Genomic DNA, 21,241 nt, shown 5'->3' with positions numbered 1-21,241 from the left:
GCTCTTTTTTAAAAAAGCATAAAACTGACTGCATGTGGTAAGTGTAGCCATTGATAAATGAATGTTTAATGGAGTGGTAATAAATTTGATGCAGTATTACAGATTACAGTATTAATGATACTGAAAGGCCACGCTGTTTTGAAAAGAGACTGTAAGCAGACCTACACATATAACGGACTGCAGGAGGCAGATTTTTCATTCTCCCCTTTAGAATAAATGCAACAAACAACTCCTTACGAATTGAAATGCAGCACATCAGGAAGTCTCCATCCAAACCAGGCTTCCTCAAACTCAGCCCTCCAGCTGTTTTGGGACTACAACTCCCATCATGCCTAGCTAACAGGACCAGTGGTCAGGGATGATGGGAACTGTAGTCCCAAAACAGCTGGAGGGCCGAGTTTGGGGATGCCTGATCCAAACATTCTCTCTGCTGTGCTAGTTTCTACTTTTTGCAAAGAGGGTTTGCTTTAAAAAGTATATATGTAGAGGAACATTTAAAAACGTGCAATCCTTCCCAAAGACCAAGAGCACCCTTGAGCCTCATCCAGAGGCTCCAACTGGTAGAAAATGCTCTGGTGCTCAGAAACTTGCATTACCAGCCCATGTTCAGCGTAGTATTAGTAATTTGTAGAAACATAATAATTTGGTCCTGGATACGTCAGGAACTGCCCAGTCCTTTATATCTCTAATTAATCACTGAGGTCTTGAGGAGAGTCACTGTTTGGTGATCGTACCCCCATGGCGCAGATGCACAGCTCATATCCACAAGGAGCTGTGTGTGCTCATTACTGTGGGCCCAATCCTGCTGAACTCCCTTCCAGTTGAGGTCAGACAGCCCCTCCTCGCCCCCACCCCCCACCGGTGCTTACTGATGACCTTTTGTTATTCCAGCAGCCTTTTAAAGTGAATTCTGATTTTACTCTTTAAACTTGTTTTAACCTCCTTGCATCAGGTCTCCTCTTTAGAGACGACTGTGATTAAGAGGTACCTTATTTTTCACTCTATAGGACGCACTGGACCATAGGAGGGGGAGAACAGGGGGAAAAAATTTTTTCTTGTTCTCCCCCTCTAAAACAAGGCGCATTCACCCAAAGCCTCTGGAGCGCAGCAGGAGTTACCGCTGTGCTCTGGAGGCTTCAGGCGGCTACCTTGGAAGCCTGGAGAGAAGAAGAAGAAGAAGAAGAAGAAGAAGAAGAAGAAGAAGAAGAAGAAGAAGAAGAAGAAGAATAGTAGTAGTTTGGATTTGATATCCCGCCTTTCACTCCCTTTAAGGAGTCTCAAAGCGGCTAACAATCTCCGTTCCCTTCCTCCCCCACAACAAACACTCTGTGAGGTGAGTGGGGCTGAGAGACTTCAAAGAAGTGTGACTGGCCCAAGGTCACCCAGCAGCTGCACGTGGAGGAGCGGAGACGCGAACCCGGTTTCCCAGATTATGAGACTACCGCTCTTAACCACCACACCACACTGGCTCTCAAGAGGGGTTGGTGCGCACTGACCCAGGCTTCAGTGAAGGCAACCCGAAGCCTCTGGAACATGGCGGGAGTTCCCGCTGGGCTCCGGAGCCTTCGGGTTCCTTTCGACCTGCTCTTTGGGGCTGGTGGGGGGAAGCGCTGCTTTCCCCCACCGCCAGCCCCAAAGAGCAGGTCGGGGAACAGCGCAAAGGCTGCGCGCAGCCTTGCCGCTGCCCCCCAAGCTTGTGGGGCTGGCGGTGGGGGGAAGCGCTGCTTTCCCCCACTGCCAGCCTCAAAGATCCCTGAAGCCTTTGGAGCGCAGCGGGACCTCGTGCTGCACTCCAAAGGCTTCGGGTTCCTTTCGCTGACCCAAAGCCTTTGAAGCGCAGCGCGAGTTCCCGCTGCACTCCAAAGGCTTCAGGCTTCAGGGACAGCGTTTGTAGCCTCCGCAAGGCAGCAGGGTGAAGGCACCCCGCTGCCCTGCGGAGGCTTTGCGCAGCCATCCCCAAGCTAGAATAGCAAGACGGAGCACTCCATCTCCCTGTTCTGGCTTCGGGGACAGCCTTTGTAGCCTCTGCAGCTAACCCCAAGCTAAAACAGCGAGACAGAGTGCTGCGCAGCGCTTCGTCTCCCTGTTCCGGCTTTGGGCTTAGCCATGCAGCCTGCATTCGCTCTTTAAGACGCACACACATTTCCCGTTAATTTTTGGAGGGGGGAAAGTGCATCCTATAGAGCGAAAAATACGGTATATAAATTGGGGGTGGGGAGTGGCACAGTTCATTCTGCAACCCTAGGACTCGTGTACATCTAGCCTAAAAGGAAGGAAGGAAGGAAGGAAGGAAGGAAGGAAAAGAAAGAAAGAAAGAAAGAAAGAAAGAAAGAAAGAAAGAAAGAAAGAAAGACTCTCAGAAGATCAGGACAAATAATCAGCTTCTTGCACTTCATGTCCCAAGACCATATGCATCAGGTGATTTGGTTTCACTCCAGTTTCAGCTTTGCCCTATTTATTTGCGCTTACCTTTAAAGGCAGAACTTCCTTGTTGATTGCAAAGAAAGCAGCCATCGCTTTGGTCCATGAGCAAATGCCAGCCACGTTTCCACAAACCCTCCTAGCTGTCTCAATATTGTAGTCTGACATTTCAAAGTAAGGGCTCAAGAGCTCCACTACTTCTTCGTTTATTGTATCTTTTGGAAATTGCTAGAGATATCACGGAAAAGATAGTTTAGCTCCACTGACTCGCCCAAAATGAAGTGTACTTTCACCATCCTAAATTAATCTCGAAGCATGCTCACACTAAGAAAGGCAAACAGTAACAGAGATGCAAACCTTAGGTGACTCCCTATTGACTTTAGAACAGTATCTCAAGGGTCACTAAAGGCTATTTTAAAAGCTGCACCAAATATGCCTCATTCATCATATCATCATCTTGTGAAACTGTTTTGCTAAATAGGCTCTGTGTAAAAGGTAAAGGGACCCCTGACCATTAGGTCCAGCCGTGGCCGACTTTGGGGTTGCGGCGCTCATCTCGCTTTATTGGCCGAGGGAGCCGGCATACAGCTTCCGGGTCATGTGGCCAGCATGACTAAGCCGCTTCTGGCGAACCAGAACAGCACACAGAAACGGTGTTTACCTTCCCGCCAGAGCGGTACCTATTTATCTACCAGCACTTTGACGTGCTTTCGAACTGCTAGGTTGGCAGGAGCAGGGACTGAGCAATGGGAGCTCACCCCGTCACAGGGATTCGAACCACCGACCTTCTGATTGGCAAGTCCTAGGCTCTGTGGTTTAACCCACAGTGCCACCTGCGTTCCTCCCCCTGTGTACTTTTTATTTAAATTCTACGTACCATCAATAACATATCCTCCTTAAGGTCATGCTTTTGTAATTGCTGGGAGGAGAAATCCTAACTTAGCAATCACTAAGTTCATCACTTCTTTTAGTGTGATGTAGACGGTGATTTGAATAATCCTATAAATACCTACACACAAGAGTGTTGCTACTTCTAAATCAGTCCTAGGTCCTGTTTTTCTCCTGCCAAACCTCCATTGAATTACCCTGTGTGCTGCCTTCGTATCTCCTTTCTTCCCTAGCAAGTCCATGCTGTTCTTGTAAACACAGTTTTCCATTTCGGCCAAGTGTCTAATTGGCCTCCTGAATCATCCTAAGGCTGTTTCCTTTTATTGCACTTGCAATACAATCACTCCTGTTCTGCATTGCATCTTATGTTCTTGAATTTTACACCTTTGTAATCTGAATTTTACACCTTGTTTTATGTCAACACAAGCTACTATTTCGGTAACATTGCTGTCTGCGTTAATAAAACCTGGGCTATTTAATTTTCCACATATACGGTCTTCAGGGGAATTCCAATTTAATAAACCGTGGCCAGTCCTGGAACTGGGGATTGTTTGTTTTCATGAATCTTAATCAGGCCCCTTGTTTTTAACAGTACTTCTGGAGGAATTAATTGGGGGCAAAAATCCTCCGGGCATTTACTGGGAATGCAACAGTCCTTTCACATGAGATAGTGGCATGCTAAAGTGGGCACATATATGCATAAAATTCCATGTCGCTAACACACATACACCTCAGTGCTGAGGGATCTCTATGGTTGGAAACAATCAAGAGCTGAAAGTGTCTTCTGATAGTTCCTTGGCAAGCAGAGCTAGCTGACAGCATAAATCAGCTGATTGGCGGTAACAATGAGCCCCTTTGAAATTGTCCATTTGTAGGTGCCCATTTGTCGGTTCAGTTTGTTTTCGAACAGCATCTACCAATGAACATAGCCAGGCTCAATGTAAAGCACCAATCAGCTGACAGCATGCTCCAACATCATGCAACATCAGGTGATTTACAGATGTGTGGCTCTTTTTTAGACCTGAGAAGTAGGTAAAAATGCTTTAAATAGGTTTGGGAGAAGGGGGACAGGTTGCAAATTCTTTGGGAGGCTAGATTTGTCTTCCAGTTGTCTCAAGGCAAATCTAAAAAAATGTAGTATAAACACTGACAACTGGGAAACACTGGCCTGTGAGCGCTCCAGTTGGAGAACAGCCTTTACCAAAGGTGTCATGGGCTTTGAAGATACTCGAACTCAGGACGCAAGGGAGAAATGTGCTAAGAGGAAGGCACACTTGGCAAACCCTCACCATGATCAACTCCAACCCGTAAGCCTATGTCCCCACTGTGGAAGGACGTGTGGATCCAGAATTGGCCTCCACAGTCACTTACGGACTCATTGTTAAAACCATGTTTATGGAAGACAATCTTACTCGGCTACGAGTGATCACCAAAGAAGAAAAAGAAGATATACAGTGTTTGGGCTTCAAAAATTCACTGAATATGTTTTGTTCTGATGCATCAGGCCCACACGCACTGTCTCTGGTTCTGATCGGATCAAGGCCTTTGACACACCTGCAGGTTCTGTAAGAAGTTCCCTGCTGTCATCAGCTTCAAGGACTCTTGCCAGGAGGGAAAGGTGCAGTTTTTCTCCTGGTCAATTTTGACAGCGTTTACCCTCCTCTGGAACAGCAGCAACACACAATCCATGATGCGCATGATAAGATGAGGTGGTCGACCCAAAGTACGGACAGTGGCAATGTCTGCAGGCTTGATAGTCTGGGGTATTGAAAACAGCACAGAATTAGGAGGTGCAGTTTGACATCTGAACCATCTATCATTGAATCCTCACCGACAGCTCTTCTCCTGACAAGTAAAGATTTATCTTCAAGTCTTGTGTAAGGTGTCCATTTTATCACAAATAGCTAACACTTTCCACTTGTCCTGCACTAACCTGCAAAGCAGCCTCAGCCTCTTCTAAGGCAGGCTTGGCGGCTTCTAGTTTTTCCTCAGCAATACCCTTGTCTGCCGAAATTTTGTCGACAATAGCCTGAGCTTTGTCTTTCACTTTCTGTACTTCTGCCTTCACCTTTTCAGCAGCCTGCGCTTTTACAGTGACTTCTTTTAACACCTATTGAGGAAACCAAACGCCAACAGAAAGAAAGCAAATTTAAGAGATCTTTGCTATTACAGTAGAAATGTTTCCTGGACAAAATATTTAATTTTCTTTAAGGGTTTTTCTTTTCATTTCATTTTTCAATAAACAAGCAACAAGATCCCCATGACTCCTCTTTGTAGGGGCCTTTCTTTCCACTAAAGCATGAAAATCAAAGCTGGCCTTACCATATCGGCTTTTTCATTGGCAACCTGCAGCTCTTTCTCTTTGGCTTCCAGCTCTTTGCTCAGAGCAGCTACTGATTCAGAGGCCTCTTTCAGCTTCTCCAGTCCAGTATTCATCCTGTATTTTAACGTACATCAATTAAAAAAGATTGATGCCCAAAAGATGTTAAAGCAAAGATTATGGGATAATGCACACAGTGACTTGCGATCTCAATCACACGCAATCTGTAGTCCGCTGGCAGTAGGAGTACAATATGGGCATGTCTTTAAGTTAACATCTTATATTAAAAACCTGACAGTACCAAACTATCAAAGGCTTTTCACCAAAGCCAGACTAAATGTTGTTCCTTCAGCAGTGTTGGATGGCAGGTTGAGAGGAGTTCCCTACCAGGACAGACTTTGCTCATGTGCTCAAGACATCGATTCCATAAAACATATTTTGTTGCATTGTGCAAAATATGAGCAAGCCAGGGCTGAACTGATACTATCCTTTCTGGTACCTTTCCCAGGAAAATCAGAGGCTCACTATGTCAGGTTCCTATTGGAAGACCGGACAAATGCTAGAACATTAGCAGTGGCAAAGTTTTTATCGGTGGTTGCAAGAACAAATAATCCCTATATTCTGAACAAAATGCTTGTTTAACCTGGAGGTAGGCTGTATGAATTGTGTATTGCTTTGTAATGATTTGTTGGGTCTCTGGACTGCAATAAAGATGGATGACGATGATGATGATGATTCATTAAAAACAAACAAAAAAATTCCAGCAGGATCGAAGTCCCCAAAAGGCGCAAGTATCTTTCAAACCTGGATTAGGTGAACTGATCAGAAGTCTCAATCAAATTTCACAGTTCAGATCTTGAAAACAAAGTATTTATGATATATATTTTCAACTAATGCATCTGTTAGCAGCTCACCAGGGGGTGGAAGGCAGAGACACAAACCACCTTTCTTTGACAATGTACGGAATCACCAATTCAGCACCATCACCGCTAACACACATTAACACTGCAACATATAGCAACTGTGGCCGAACGTAACTATTATTGACATTTACAATATTTCATCTCGAAGGCAACCAGAGCAATGCACAGTCAATCAAACCATGTACACTCTTAGGTACATTTCACCTGACTCTCTGGTTTGGCCCCAAATGTGAAAATTCAGAGTAGTCCAACGAGAAGTCATAATGAGAATACTGGCTAACGTGTAAAAATATTTAGAGAAGAGTAAATGAAGCGGGAAATATCGAAGCAAACTCTTCACCTGTTGGCCAACGTTTGCACCTCAGCATGCTTCTCCTTGTATATCGCTTTATACCCCTGAATAAAAGACAGATAAGATTTGGGGGTCACGTGTGTAGACCGACGGTATCTCTGGAAGTAGTCAACACACTTCTCAGCAACTCCATCCTGGAAGGAGCCCATGCACTGCACCATCTCACTTTTGATCTCGTCAGTGCAGTCAACTTCGTAGGAGGACAAGAAATGTTCAGACACTGGAAGGAGAAAGGAAAAGAGTTTCCTTCGTTTATGTACAGAAGAAACCTCAGAGATGTGGAACGTTTTTAAGCAACATTCACTTCCGGGCAGACATTTAGGGTCAGATGCCTGCAAGGGGCGGGACCAAAGGCAAAAGTGGGTGGAGCAACAAAGGTTAACGTTACCTTTGGACTGTAGGCCAGCTTGTAAAGGCACTCTCATTCCCCTCTGAATTCCCCATCTTGACAAGCAAGAAGCATTATTAGAGTTCAAGAAAAAATTCCAGGCACCCAAAAAACCCTCAGAGTGAGGAAACAGTGGGGAGTGGCCTGGAGAAAGTTCAAAGGACCAAGTGTAGATTAAGAAGATGAAGATGAAGATGAAGATGAAGATGAAGAAGAAGAGTTGTTTGGATTTGATATCCCGCTTTATCACTACCCTAAGGAGTCTCAAAGAGAAGTGTGACTAGCCCAAGGTCACCCAGCAGCTGCATGTGGAGGAGCGGAGACGCGAACCCAGTTCACCACATTATGAGTCCGCTGCTCTTAACCACTACACCACACTGACTCTCTTACCCCTGATTTACAGGTTTAATGCTACAGAGAAATTGCCTCAGGGGCTTCCCCTTAATTTCACTCAGCCACCATTGAGCTCACTCCAGAAACGAACTGTGAAGAAAACATGGATAACCAAGCCAACTCCTCCTCTTCCTCCAACCTGGACAATCCTGAAAATTATCCTAGATTGATCCCTTACATCCCTACTCTCTTGGATCTCTCCTCTCCTTGTCAACTGTCATTCCCGGCCTCATGAGAGCTGGGCCCAACATGCAAGCCTGTTTCCTCACAAGGCATACTTTTGCTCAGGCACTACAATGCATTTCTGATTTCCCACCAGCAGTAATTCACGGATACGATATACAGTGGTACCTCGGGTTACATACGCTTCAGGTTACAGACTCCGCTAACCCAGAAATAGTACCTCGGGTTAAGAACTTTGCTTCAGGATGAGAACAGAAATCGTGCAGCGGCGGCGCAGCGGAAGCAGGAGGCCCCATTAGCTAAAGTGGTGATTCAGGTTAAGAACAGTTTCAGGTTAAGAACAGACCTCCAGAACAAATTAAGTTCTTAACCCGAGGTACCACTGTACGTGCAATTTTGCAACATCAATAATTTTAAGCCAATGACAGCCATGCCACTCCAAATAACTGAACAGTGTGCCCACAGAAATCACAATTTTTAATTGCTGCACTTGTCTGGGCAATGCTTGTTTCTTGGTTTTTTCAATTTTATAAGTTCTTATTTCTGGCTTTTTAAAATTTGCATGTCACAGGCCTCTCTGGTTATCCTCCCAGAAGTGAAATCATCTTAGCGCTTATCTCTTTTCACTGCTGGGTAATCCTCTTTTTGTAATTATTGGGTAGTTATGCTGGTATTCTTGTCTTGATGGGATTAGGAATCCCTGTGCTCAGAGAACAGGTAAGTGGCATCATTATTTCTGGCATTTGCATTTCTCACATCAAGGCACTTGTTTTAAGAAAGAAACTAAAATGTGTAGTAGGTTTTATAGATGCTCTCTCATTCACTAACATGCAGACTGCCCTCTCACAGTTTAATAAATAATATTATTTATTTATTTATTTATTTATACATACATACATACATACCCCGCCCATCTGGCTGCGTTTCCCCAGCTACTCTGGGCAGCTTCCAGCAAAATATTAAACTACAATAATTCATCAAATATTAAAAGCTTCCTTAAACAGGGCTGACTTCAGATGTCTTCTAAAAGTCATCTGACTAAAAGTCATAGATGTCTTCTAAAAATAAAATAGTTGTTTATTTCCTTGACATCTGATGGGAGGGCGCTCCACAGGGTGGGCGCCACTACTGAGAAGGTCCTCTGCCTGGTTCCCTGTAACCTTGCTTCTCACAGTGAGGGAACCGCCAGAAGGCCCTCGGTGCTGGACCTCAGTGTCTGGGCTGAATGATGGGGGTGGAGACACTCCTTCAGGTATACTGGGCTGAGGCCATTTAGGGCAGGGGTCAGCAACTGTTTTCAGCCCTGGGCTGGTCCACTGTCCCTCAGACCATGTGGTGGGCTGGACTATATTTTTTTGGGGGGGGAATGAACGAATTCCCATGCCCCACAAATAACCCAGAGATGCATTTTAAATAAAAGGACACATTCTACTCATGTAAAAACACGCTGACTCCCAGACTGTCTGCAGGCCGGACTGAGAAGGCAGTTGGGCTGCATCCGGCCCCCAGGCCTTAGGTTGCCTACCCCTGATTTAGGGCTTTAAATCACACTTTGAATTGTGCCCAGAAACCTACTGGGATACGTAAATAAAATATTAAAGGCAGCAGTTTATGCAGGATTACTTAGAGGATTCTTAGAAAAGGTGTTTTAAGGACACATTGAATCATCCCAAACATTTCCAGAACCTAGTGAGCTATGTAAAAATATCAACTTTTAAATATATTGTTCAGATGGGTTTGAGGACAAATGCTGACATAATCAACTTTTTATATGCAGTGAGAGAAGTTCCTTGGTATCCTATCAAATTTTGGCACGATTTTTCAAAAATTATGCCACCAAGGAGGTTCCAACCTCATTTCCAGGAGGAGAACCAGATCCAAAGTTAGTTCAATTTGCTACAGGCACAATCCTTCTACTGTTGAAGTCATTAGGTAAAGGTAAAGGGACCCCTGACCATTAGGTCCAGTCATAGCAGACTCTGGGGTTGCGGCGCTCATCTCACTTTATTGGCCGAGCGAGCTGGCGTACAGCTTCCGGGTCATGTGGCCAGCATAACTAAGCCGCTTCTGGCGAATCAGAGCAGCACATGGAAACGCCATTTACCTTCCTGCCGGAGTGGTACCTATTTATCTACTTGCACTTTGACGTGCTTTTGAACTGATAGGTTGGCAGGAGCAGGGACTGAGCAACGGGAGCTCACCCCATCGCGGGGATTCGAACCGCCGACCTTCTGATCGGCAAGTCCTAGGCTCTGTGGTTTAACCCACAGCGCCACCCACGTCCTGCTGAAGTCATTACCTATCATCTATTGCAGAGATGGCAAACCTGCAGCCCTCTGGACATTTTGGACTATAGCTCCTATCATCCCTGACCATTGGCCATGCTTTCTGGGGCTGACGGGAGTTGGACTACAACATTGGGAGTTTACTCATCCTCTGATCCATTGCATCTGATCTACAGCAAATCGGCTACAACAACATAGTTCATTAATACTCACCTGCAACCAGAGCGTCTTTTGGCCAGCGGCTGAACCAGTCTATAGTGCAACCAGAAATCAGCGCAGGGAACTTCAGAGCTCGGTTCCGGAATTTTTCACCCACTGGTGAAAAGCAAAGAACTACGTGCAGGTTCTGACGCACGCGAGTCATGAAATAATCATACAAGTTCTCATTGGTCGGAGGCCGGCGTGGGTGCTCCTTCTTCATAACAGGTATGAGATCACCAATGATTTCATCTATTTCATCACGGGCAAACAAGTTGGAAACCTTAGGGTGAAAATATATATTTTTAATACTGATGTATTTCAGTTACAGCCAACTACTAGAAGATTATGGAACTTTCAGCTCATTATGCATCTGATTTTTAACTGATCAGTAATTAATTCATATATTGCCAAAAAAAATCAACAGAGGTATCTTTCTGAGATACTGGAGACAGAGTACTAATGGTTCGAATGCCACCTTTAATTTTATTTTTCACTTGCTGTTATTTCAACACACTAACAGATCAGCTGGTTAGATCATGGTGCTGATAATGTCAAGGTTGCAGGTCCCTATACGTGACAGCTGCACATTCCTTCATTTCAGAGGCTTGGACTAGATGATTTTCAGAGTCCCTTTCCAACTCTACAGTTCTAGGATTCTAAGAACCAAAATATCATCAACAAACAAATGTGTGTGTCCCACCAATTAGGATTTGCTCCCACTGATTAAAACTGCATCCCCCTAATTAACTGCCTAAAGCTTTACAGCTTTGCACTTTTACTCAGAAGTAGGTTCCATTGTGCTCAGCGGAGATGATTTCCTCGTATGTGTACATACGAATGCAGCCTTAGCGGGTTAATCTGCCATTAAAGCATTGCCCTAACTTTAAGCAAAGCATCTAATCCCACTATCATTCGGAAGCATTCCCTCTGCAAGTCCCTCTCTTGGCTGTTTGGTCACCAAGGGCAGAAGGAAGGAGCAACAAACGAAAAAGCAGCAGGGGTGTGTGGATTTGGGCAAGAATATCGTACTCCCTAGCTGGAATTAAGATTGCCGGAAGAAATATCAACAACCTCAGATATGCAGATGACACAACATTGATGGCAGAAAGTGAGGAGGAATTAAAGAACCTTTTAATGAGGGTGAAAGAGAAGAGCGCAAAATATGGTCTGAAGCTCAACATTAAAAAAACTAAGATCATTGCCACTGGTCCCATCATCTCCTGGCAAATAGAAGGGGAAGAAATGGAGGCAGTGAGAGATTTTATTTCTTGGGCTCCATGATCACTGCAGATGGTGACAGCAGCCACAAAATTAGAAGACACCTGCTTCTTGGGAGAAAAGCAATGACAAACCTAGACAGTATCTTAAAAAGCAGTGATATCACTTTGCCAACAAAGGTCTGTATAGTGAAAGCCATGGTTTTCCCAGTAGTGATGTATGGAAGTGAGAGCTGGACCATAAAGAAGGCTGATCGTCGAAGAATTGATGCTTTTGAATTATGGTGCTGGAGGAGACTCTTGAGAGTCCCATGGACTGCAAGAAGATCAAACCTATCCATTCTGAAGGAAATCAGCCCTGAGTGCTCACTGGAAGGACAGATCCTGAAGCTGAGACTCCAGTACTTTGGCCACCTCATGAGAAGAGAAGACTCCCTGGAAAAGACCCTGATGTTGGGAAAGATTGAGGGCACAAGGAGAAGGGGATGACAGAGGACGAGATGGTTGGATAGTGTTCTCGAAGCTACCAGCATGAATTTGAGTAAACTGCGGGAGGCAGTGGAAGACAGGAGTGCCTGGCGTGCTCTGGTCCATGGGGTCACAAAGAGTTGGACACGACTAAATGACCAAACAACAACAACAACATCGTACCTCTCCGGAAGACAGGACATTGTTCATGTATTCCAAGAAAGCCTCATCTTTTATCTCATTATCTGTAAAGATGAAGCTGATGCCTTTTCCTTGCTGTCCAGCAGTCCTATACAGATGCTTCAAATCTTCCATTAGGTTGGATGTGTTATAAGACCTTTGGAAAGAAAAAAAACAAGGGCATTGGTAAGCGAGGCTCCCTGGGCCCACCAATGGAAAAATTCATGCAAGGAAAGGTGCCTCCCAGCAAACATGGCTTTTTTTGCCAAGACCTTTTCCTTCAGATTATTCTTCTTTCATTGGCTGTTGTTTTTTGAGCTACACAATACAATCCTATGCCTCTTCACTTAGAAGTAAGTGCCATTCAGCTCAGTTGAACCTCTTCCTTGGTAAGGATGTGCAGAATCCCAAGTGTGCAGAATAGGCCAAGTGTGTAAAGCTGTGATTTCACAAGTTAAATGTGCATGACTTGTGAGTCAACTGGATTTTCTGTTCCACATCATCACCTGTCAAAAACTAGGTTAGTCATCTTGCTGCCTGCTGTGGACAGTTGAAGGGGAAAGAAGGAATATGCTTCGCTGGAAACCTTTGTCATACGAGTGGGCCTCATGCATGCATACCTCGGCAAACCTTTAGATTCGTTAAGAAACATCACAAACCTTTAAGTTACAAAAAAAGTGGTATAAAATCTCTCTCTCTCTCTCTCTCTCTCTCTCTCTCTCTCTCTCTCTAAATGTGTGGTGGGGTAGGACTTTCTGAGAAAAGGGGTTGGGGCACCTGTCATTTTTCAGATTGATGAACATGAGCCCAGTACGTTTCCGAGCACAATTCAAAGTGTTGGTGCTGACCTTTAAAGCCCTAAACGGCCTCAGCCCAGTATACCTGAAGGAGCGTATCCACCTCCATCATTCAGCCCAGACACTGAGGTCCAGCACCGAGGGCCTTCTGGCGGTTCCCTCGCTGCGAGAAGCCAAGTTACAGGCAACCAGGCAGAGGGTCTTCTCTGTAGTGGCACCCGTCCTGTGGAACGCCCTCCCACCAGATGTCAAAGAGAAAAATAACTACCAAACTTTTAGAAGACATCTGAAGGCAGCCCTGTTTAGGGAAGCTTTTAATGTTTAATAGGTTATTGTATTTTAGTGTTTTGTTGGAAGCCGCCCAGAGTGGCTGGGGAAACCCAGCCAGATGGGTGGGGTATAAATAATAAATTATTATTATTATTATTATTATTATTATTATTATTATTATTATTTTCTTCTCAGAGTTCTTGTTCTTCCAGAAAGATGTTTTAGACATGAGAAACAGCACACAAAATGTTTTCTTCCCTAATAGTAATTTGTTGTGTATCCTTGTTTTGATTTTTACAAGTTAAAACTTTAGTTGATATCCTGAACAGGCATGGCATCTTTCTTTGCATCAAACTTTTTTTCTTTCTTTTTTTAAAAAAGGAAGATCTGATCAAGACCTATGCCAGGGAGAACAAGTTCCGTATGAGCCAAATGCATGCTCTTTCATTCTAAATGCTCAAACCACAATTTTGTTCAACAACCTACCTTGTTAATGTGATCTGGAACATGTCGTAGCCAGCTATGAACGATGCCAGCTTAGTCAAGCTCTGCTTTCCAGACCCGCCAACTCCGACAAGCAGAGCATTTCCACAAGGAGTGCGAATGACTCGAGAGATCTGCAATACAGCACAAGATTGATGGTGAGGTACATAGTTCTAATCACAAGGTACTAATCAGGCTCCTGTGATGGTTTTAGAAGACATCTGAAGGTGGCCCTGTTTAGGGAAGCGTTTAATGTTTACTAGATTATTGTATTTTAATATTCTGTTGGAAGCCGCCCAGAGTGGCTGGGGAAACCCAGCCAGATGGGCGGGATATAAATAAATTATTATTATTATTATTATTATTATTATTATTATTATTATTATTATTATTTTCCTGCAATTGCAGATCCCAGAGGCCTTGCCTTGACCCTTAAACCTAATCTCCAGAGCTGTCCCAGACATTTTGCCACCCGAGGCAAAGGACAAGACGGCTCCCCTTCCCTTTCATGAATGGCTTCTGAATTTCAAATTAACAGTGGCAATGGGACAGTGTCTTCCATACCTAAGGGCAACAGACTAGCTTAGATATCATACAGCTATGCCTCCAATAAGTTTCTACCACCCATCCTCTCACTGCCGGCTCTTCAGCTTTCCCCCAACCTGGTGTCCTCCAGATGTTTTGGGCTTCAACTTCCATCAACCTTGACCACTGGCCACACTGGCTAGGGGGGAATGGGACCTGTAGTAAAAAAGTCAAAAAAATCTGGAAGCTGTGGAGGATGACCTATACCATTTAAATATGGAACTCTAAGGGCTTAATCTAAAAGAGTCTATAACCTTTTAATTCTTTCTGTTTGAAGCAACTTCAGAGTTTGTAGATGTGAGACTAGCCTAGTTCGCTTAACATTTTCAGGATTAAGAATTTCTGAAGTGAAATGGATTGTCATGGCCATTGGTACCTTCACTAAATGAATCATCGCATCTTCAAAAAACACCAAGTCCATTCCTGTCCCACGGACACTCTCGTTGTATATTTGTAAGAACATGTTCAAACGTTCCTTCAGGTGCTCAAACGAGGCAATGGGTTCATAGATTTTAGGCATGTCAACTTCTGTTTCATCCGGCTCCTCTCCTGTGATCAAAAAATATATGTGACATGTTCATATGAAGGACAAGGGGTGATTTTTTTAAAAACGTACTGCTCTGCTCTTGGGTGTCCTAATTGTAATGTCTTCTCTTGCCCATGAGGAATTGAGAAAGAGACTACTAATCCAAACAGAACCACCTGTTTATGAATAGTGGTGGAAACAAAAGTAATAGTAATAGAAATAATAACAGTAGTGATTGTAAAGACTGTTTCAATGAACATTTAAAGTGACTGATAAAGCAAATTAACTAGATTTGATTTGGGATGAAATGTCCAATTCAGGATCTTTAATTAAAGAGAGATGTAGGCCACAATTCTGTACCCACTTACCTGGGAGTAAACCACAATGAACTCAGTGGGACTTACTTTTGAGAAGGCATGTATACAGTTGCACTGTTAAATACTTAACTTTCTCATTGAAGTCAATAGGGGTGCAAAATACTTCAGTTTGTCTGAATCATGGCTGTTATGCTATACTGTATCGCAGAAACATGTGCACTTATTTCTGTGCTTGCAACAATTTATTCAACTCAAAAGGAACATGTGCTTTATGTCATTTCAGGAATAATAATAATAATAATAATAAACTTTGTATTTGTAATTAATTGCAATATTTGAATAGCTTAGTTCAACTTTTTATAGCTGCTGGTAAACATTTGTGTAAAATGCATTTTTCTCACTAAAATTGGCTCAAATAGTTTAGTTATTTTAATTACTTCTATAAACATTGATATAAACTCAGGGCATCATGCTTGTGATATTATTTATTATTAATTTATGCAACCATCCAACAGAATAATATGCATATAGATGTATTTTCCCCCCTTTGGGGCAGGAATTAGGATTAGCTTTATACACTAAAATATGCAGAAAAGTGTACAGTAAAAGTTTAATTTAGACATGTGGTATTTAAAATCCCCCCAAGGAAAAATATTAGCGCTTAAGCATTGGTTTTTATCTTTTAAAACAAAAAATTCTTTTGAAAAATGTCACAGTAAATGTTTAATTGTATGTAAATTCAGCTTGTTTTGTATCCGGATAAAGCTTAAAATGTGCTCTTTCAGATAGTTTTTTATTCATTCATTTCAAGAGATAATTGCATTTTATATACAAGCAAGTCAAAAAGCTAAAAAGATACTGGATGGGGTAGTTTTCTGACAGCGGAGACAATTACAGAGAGGCTTTTCATATGTGATAGAGTGCATCTTCTCAAATATTTGGTAATAAGACATGGTTTTCATTGCAGGTCACATGGTTTCTGTGGCTTGATGCGCCAAAACTGGTCATGTGTTGTTTTGGCTAGCTCAGACACTGCCATTCCAGATTATTCTATCCCGTTTCAGATTGGCTATATGTGTGAAGGTGCTCCCAGTTCTTTTACAGAATAATAGTGCGTCCCAGCACACAGTTTTGGAATTTCTGAGACATGGGTGCTGGGAGATAAAAGGCAAGTTGGTCGAGTGAAGGAGTAAGCTACAGGCTACCTTGGTTACTGAAGCAGTGAGGGGAGGGCTAGGAAAAAGATTTTTATTATTAAAGGAGCCCAGGGCAGCAATAGATTGCTGTGGGCGACTTCCTGCAGGTGGAGAAGAATCAGTAGAGTCTTTAAGGAGAGAGCAACAACGTCTGATCTAAAATAAAAATAAAAAATCGCTTTTGCGAAGTGTGAAGTTTTGCCATTCCTGCAAAATACATTTTAAACAAACGAGACTGAACCATTTTTGAAGGTTTAAAAGTGAGCTATTGTTTTGCTGGTATTCAAGCCACGTTCCTGCAGTTCACTTCCCCAAGGAAGAAGTGGCTAATTCCCTTCCCACTTCATCTGCTCCTAATTCTTTCAGTGCCAACAACGTTGGCTGCTTCATGTAAGGAGCTACTGAGCACTTGAAGCAACGTTGAGCAACCTGGATGCTGCAAAAGGAGGAAGAAGGAAGCCTCTCTCCCCAAGCATAACATACAAATTCCATAGAGTACCGCTCTGCAAGAAACATTTCTCTACATGCTGTGCGTTGTTTGCATGCCAAAGCTCACTACTTTTAGCATAAACTCGTGTATATGAAAGCAGGTGCTGCATTTTCCCATTAACAGTCAACGGAAGTAAAATCCCACAGTTAGTAGCTATTGAAACATGCAAATGCAGGGCTAAACCTGCTGCTAATTGTACACAATAAATTCATCTCAAAAGCTGAATGAAGGATTTCATGCCATTATTTAAAACAGCTTCTAAAAATGTTGATTGTCGTACCTTGGTTCTCAAACGCCTTGGTACTTATACGTTTTGGCTCCCAAAAGCTGAAAACCAGGAAGTAAGTGTTTTTGAACGTTATTTGGACGCTGAACATCTGACACAGCTTCTATTTGAGGGCAGGAAGCTCCTGCAGCCAATAGGAAGCCACACCTTGGTTTTCGAATGGATTCAGGAGTCGAACGGACTCCCGGAACGGATTAAGTTCGAGAAACAAGGTTCCACTGTAGTGTAAAATTATGCAGATTACAGAATTTCTGGTTTTATTCCTCCACCATAGGAAAGGTCCTATAAAAATGCCATCCTATGAATACTTCACAGTTTATAGGGGTTTGTGTAGTTTTTCTTCTTCTTAAATGTTATTACTCATTGAGGCAAATTTTTGAAGCTGTTACCTTTCCCTATATAGAGAAAGCTCAGTTATGAAGTTGAAGTATTTACATCTGCTGAACAGGATAGCAATCCTTAAATACAGCTCTGCCCTTATCAGCCGTCAAGATGAAGGTTGTGCAAGCCCAAACATGCTATGTGCTTAAGTTGTTCCCTGTTTAAGCTACAGTTGTTTCAAAGCAAATAGTGATAGTGATAATTCAAGGCCACCGTCTCTGAACATATTAGACATGCTTAAGATGCACCGACTTCTATGAAACTAAACATGCACAGCTGGATACAGAACTCAAACCCTTAAAAAAAGAAATTCTAGACAAATATCTAAATTCCAGCTGACTCAGGCACCTGCAGCTTACCTTTTACAGATTTTTCCTTCTCCACACCTAGTTTGAAATAAAATATGTTTCTTTTGAGGAAAAAGAATGAAAATCACATCCTTTTTCCATAGAAAGCATTTTTTGTGAAGAACAATGAGGGGTGAATGAAATGTGTCAGTTTCAGGTTCTTTCAATTTCTCATTCCCCGCCTCCCCCTCCCCCCAGTCTTGAGCTTAATTCACCACATTCAAAGTGATGGTGTAGACCTTTAAAGCCCTAAACAGCCTCGGCTCAGGATACCTGAAGGAGCGTCACCAACCCCCACTGTTCAGCCCAAACTTTCCAGCTCCGAGGGCCTTCTGGCGGTTCTCTCACTGCAAGAAGTGAGGTTACAGGGAACCAGACAGAGGGCCTTCTCGGTAGTGGTGCCAGCCCTGTGGAACACCCTCCCATCGGATGTCAAATAGATAAGCAACTATTTGACTTTTAGAAGACATCTTAAGGCAGCCCTATTCAGGGAAGTTTTTAATTGCTGGTGTTTTATTGTGTTTTAAATATTTTGTTGGAAGCTGCGCATTGTGGCTGGGACAACACAGTCGGATGAGTGGCACATAAATATAACAACCACAACCAATGTGGAAATAATTATTATTACTATTTCCACATTTTTTGTTGCTGTTGTTTCCACATTGGTCTTGAAGCCATCCTTTCTCCTAATGTGCACATTTTTGTATGTAATTTTGCCTGATGCTTATGATGATGGACTCATTCCTGTGTTGAATTGGAGAACTCCATTGCAACATTCAGAGGTATACATTTGACAGATGGCTGTGTCTCGTATTATTTGGGAAAATGTGAATTAGGCAGATTCAAACAACCAAATCTCTCCCCCATCCTTGTTAACAACTATATTCAATAGAGGTCTAGCCTATGCATGCTTCTTTATACTCTGGTACCTACACCTACCTAGAAAAAATTGCTTTCTGTAGTGTGACAAGACAGACTAGTGTCTTGTTTGCACCAACACATTAGTTGACTCCAGCAGCCCAGTGCTTCACTTTTGTGCTCACTCTGAGCTGGCAGTGCCAAGAATAGAGGGCCCCCCCCCCAATAAATGGGAAAACAACTAAAGCATCCTCAGAATCACAACACAGTGCCTAGTTATCAAGGCAATATTATACATTGTAAATATTATGATTTTATTATTTCCCTGTTTGTTGTCAAGATACCATGTCTTTCCAAAGTGGACATCTTGTAGACATCCCCTGTCTATGACCACTTCATTTTCCTTATGTCAGACAGATGGTTTTCAGTTTAGATTTTTACCTGTAGCTTCAGGGGCATCTCTTAAGAAATCCACAAAGTATGCATCCGTGCCAGGATCCACCAGGGTCTTTTTATCACTGCCAAGTTCCCCTTCAACAAGTTTTGCCAGTGCCAGATCAAACCAAGTAACATCCTCGGGAGTTGTGAAACGGTCAGCAATAACACGCTTACATTCATGCTTCCACAGTTTTATGAGCACCTGTCCAGAGATAAAAAAGGAGAAAAGAAAAACTGAATGTTCCTTTTTGCTTCCAATTAGGTTTTTTTTCTCTCAGCATCCAGATCTCTCTTTAAAAAACAATCTCAATCTCTCTCTCTCTCTCTCTCTCTCTCTCTCCCTTCTCTCTCACACACACACAAAAATAGGGTCTACTAAAACATGATGATCATTACAATAAAAATATCACAAAGTGGTAACACCTGAGTAAGACCTGATTTGCAGGTGCATAATGTTCACCTAAGGGCATCCCCAGACGATCAACCATTAATTTGCTAATTGGCCATCAAGGGTTTAACGCAACAGTGATCCGTTCCTTGGAGAATGGACTTACATAGAAAAACTTTTCTTAGCACCTGTGCTTAAGAAAAAAGGAATTTGAGCAGACTTTCTCACCCTTCATCATAAGCTCCCAGGGTAGGTTACAGCCGTGGGAAGATACAATAGTGTATTACAATCAGTCAAAACAGTTTTCAATTGGAGAAATACGGTGTGTCAAAAAAACACATAGGAAGTGTCAAAGGCCAGGGATAGGATGCCATCTTTGAATAGGATCAGAAGGGGGAAATTCACACACACACACACACACACACACACACACACACACAACCTTATTTGTCTTCTTTACTTGATATTTTAAGCTGCTTCTTTATCTAATCTAATGTTTTGGGTACCAATACTGCTTGATGGTTCTCTTCTTCTTCCCAAGTACGTGACTGCAGTTTAATTGGTGATGTAGGAAAGACTTGGGGGCAGGAAACATTGCCCTTACTGAACATGGGTTGGGGAGAGGGGAGCATGGCCACCCGGCTCCATAAACATTCCTTCCAGCTGCAGCCCTGGCCTTCCAAAAATCATGGAAACCATAATCAGTTGTACTGCAGGGGAAAAACCCAACCTTCCAAGAGTAAACCTTTGGAACTCAGCAGGGTCTTCTTCCTTTTACAGTGGTACCACTGGTTACATACTTAATTAATTCCGGAGGTCCGTTCTTAACCTGAAACTGTTCTTAACCTGAGGTATCACTTTAGCTAATGGGGCCTCCTGCTGCCGCTGGCACATGATTCCTGTTCTCATCCTGAGGTAAAATTCTTAACCCAAGGTACTATTTCCGGGTTACCGGAGTCTGTAACCTGAAGCGTATGTAACCTCAAGTGTATGTGACCTGAGGTACCACTGTATTTTATCATTTGTGAATGTAAACCAGTGTTCAGTTTACTGAACAGGGCTGCTTCTCTGATTCCTACTGTACTGTGTTTATCATCAAAGTATCCCCAAAGTGCAAAAAACCTGAAGCATCTCAAATAAATCATGATGCCAATCCGCAATATGTGAAGGCACCACATGCACTACTTACATTTGATTCATTGATTACTTCTGAGGTGGTATTCAGCATCCCTTGCCAAATCCTGGAAAGGTCTCGGAGATTGAACACATAATGAAATTTGGCAGGGGTTGGCAGCATCTTGATCTTAGTCATTTGCCACAGCTTGCGGGTCAGTGGCACCAGCTTGGAGACTGTAGCTCTCACTTCCTCCATAAAGCCTCTCTGGCTGCAGTAATGTCCTACTCCAATCACACCTGGAAAACCCAAACATGATAGTTTGGAGAGAGAGAGAAACCATGCATCTCAGAGCCCCATGCCACCTTCAACTGATGCAATTCAGGCAACAGCACGGCAAAACTAGAGAGTGGATGTATTGCACACAAAAAACCTGCAAAGCAAATGCCTCCAGGAGACTCAAGGCCACACTGCTACAGGTAAATACAAAGCCTAAGGAAGAAATAATATTCTGGGGTTTCCTGCTCATATAAACAAGGGTAGCAA

General features: G+C 43.1%; 1 protein-coding gene across 4 annotated transcripts in view; it reads right to left on the bottom strand.

The window, feature by feature from the left end:
* DNAH5 (dynein axonemal heavy chain 5) overlaps positions 1 to 21,241 on the bottom strand; it is a 179,334-nt gene that overhangs the window by 44,654 nt on the left and 113,439 nt on the right. For all 4 annotated transcript variants that reach the window (XM_081014558.1, XM_081014559.1, XM_081014561.1 and 1 more), the window contains 11 exons: positions 20,771 to 20,994; positions 19,197 to 19,395; positions 14,731 to 14,903; positions 13,773 to 13,903; positions 12,223 to 12,376; positions 10,367 to 10,634; positions 6,893 to 7,124; positions 5,632 to 5,746; positions 5,243 to 5,419; positions 4,864 to 5,067; positions 2,470 to 2,649 (listed from right to left, as the gene is read on the bottom strand). In XM_081014558.1, the coding sequence (XP_080870684.1) occupies positions 2,470 to 2,649; positions 4,864 to 5,067; positions 5,243 to 5,419; positions 5,632 to 5,746; positions 6,893 to 7,124; positions 10,367 to 10,634; positions 12,223 to 12,376; positions 13,773 to 13,903; positions 14,731 to 14,903; positions 19,197 to 19,395; positions 20,771 to 20,994 (2,057 nt within the window). The remainder of the gene's footprint in view (positions 1 to 2,469; positions 2,650 to 4,863; positions 5,068 to 5,242; positions 5,420 to 5,631; positions 5,747 to 6,892; positions 7,125 to 10,366; positions 10,635 to 12,222; positions 12,377 to 13,772; positions 13,904 to 14,730; positions 14,904 to 19,196; positions 19,396 to 20,770; positions 20,995 to 21,241) is intronic.

The sequence above is a fragment of the Podarcis pityusensis genome, assembly GCF_964106645.2.
Source record: "Podarcis pityusensis genome assembly, chromosome: 7".
NCBI lineage: Eukaryota > Metazoa > Chordata > Lepidosauria > Squamata > Lacertidae > Podarcis > Podarcis pityusensis.
The sequence above is the reverse complement of the archived record's forward strand: the minus strand, read 5'-3'. Positions and strand labels throughout refer to the sequence as shown.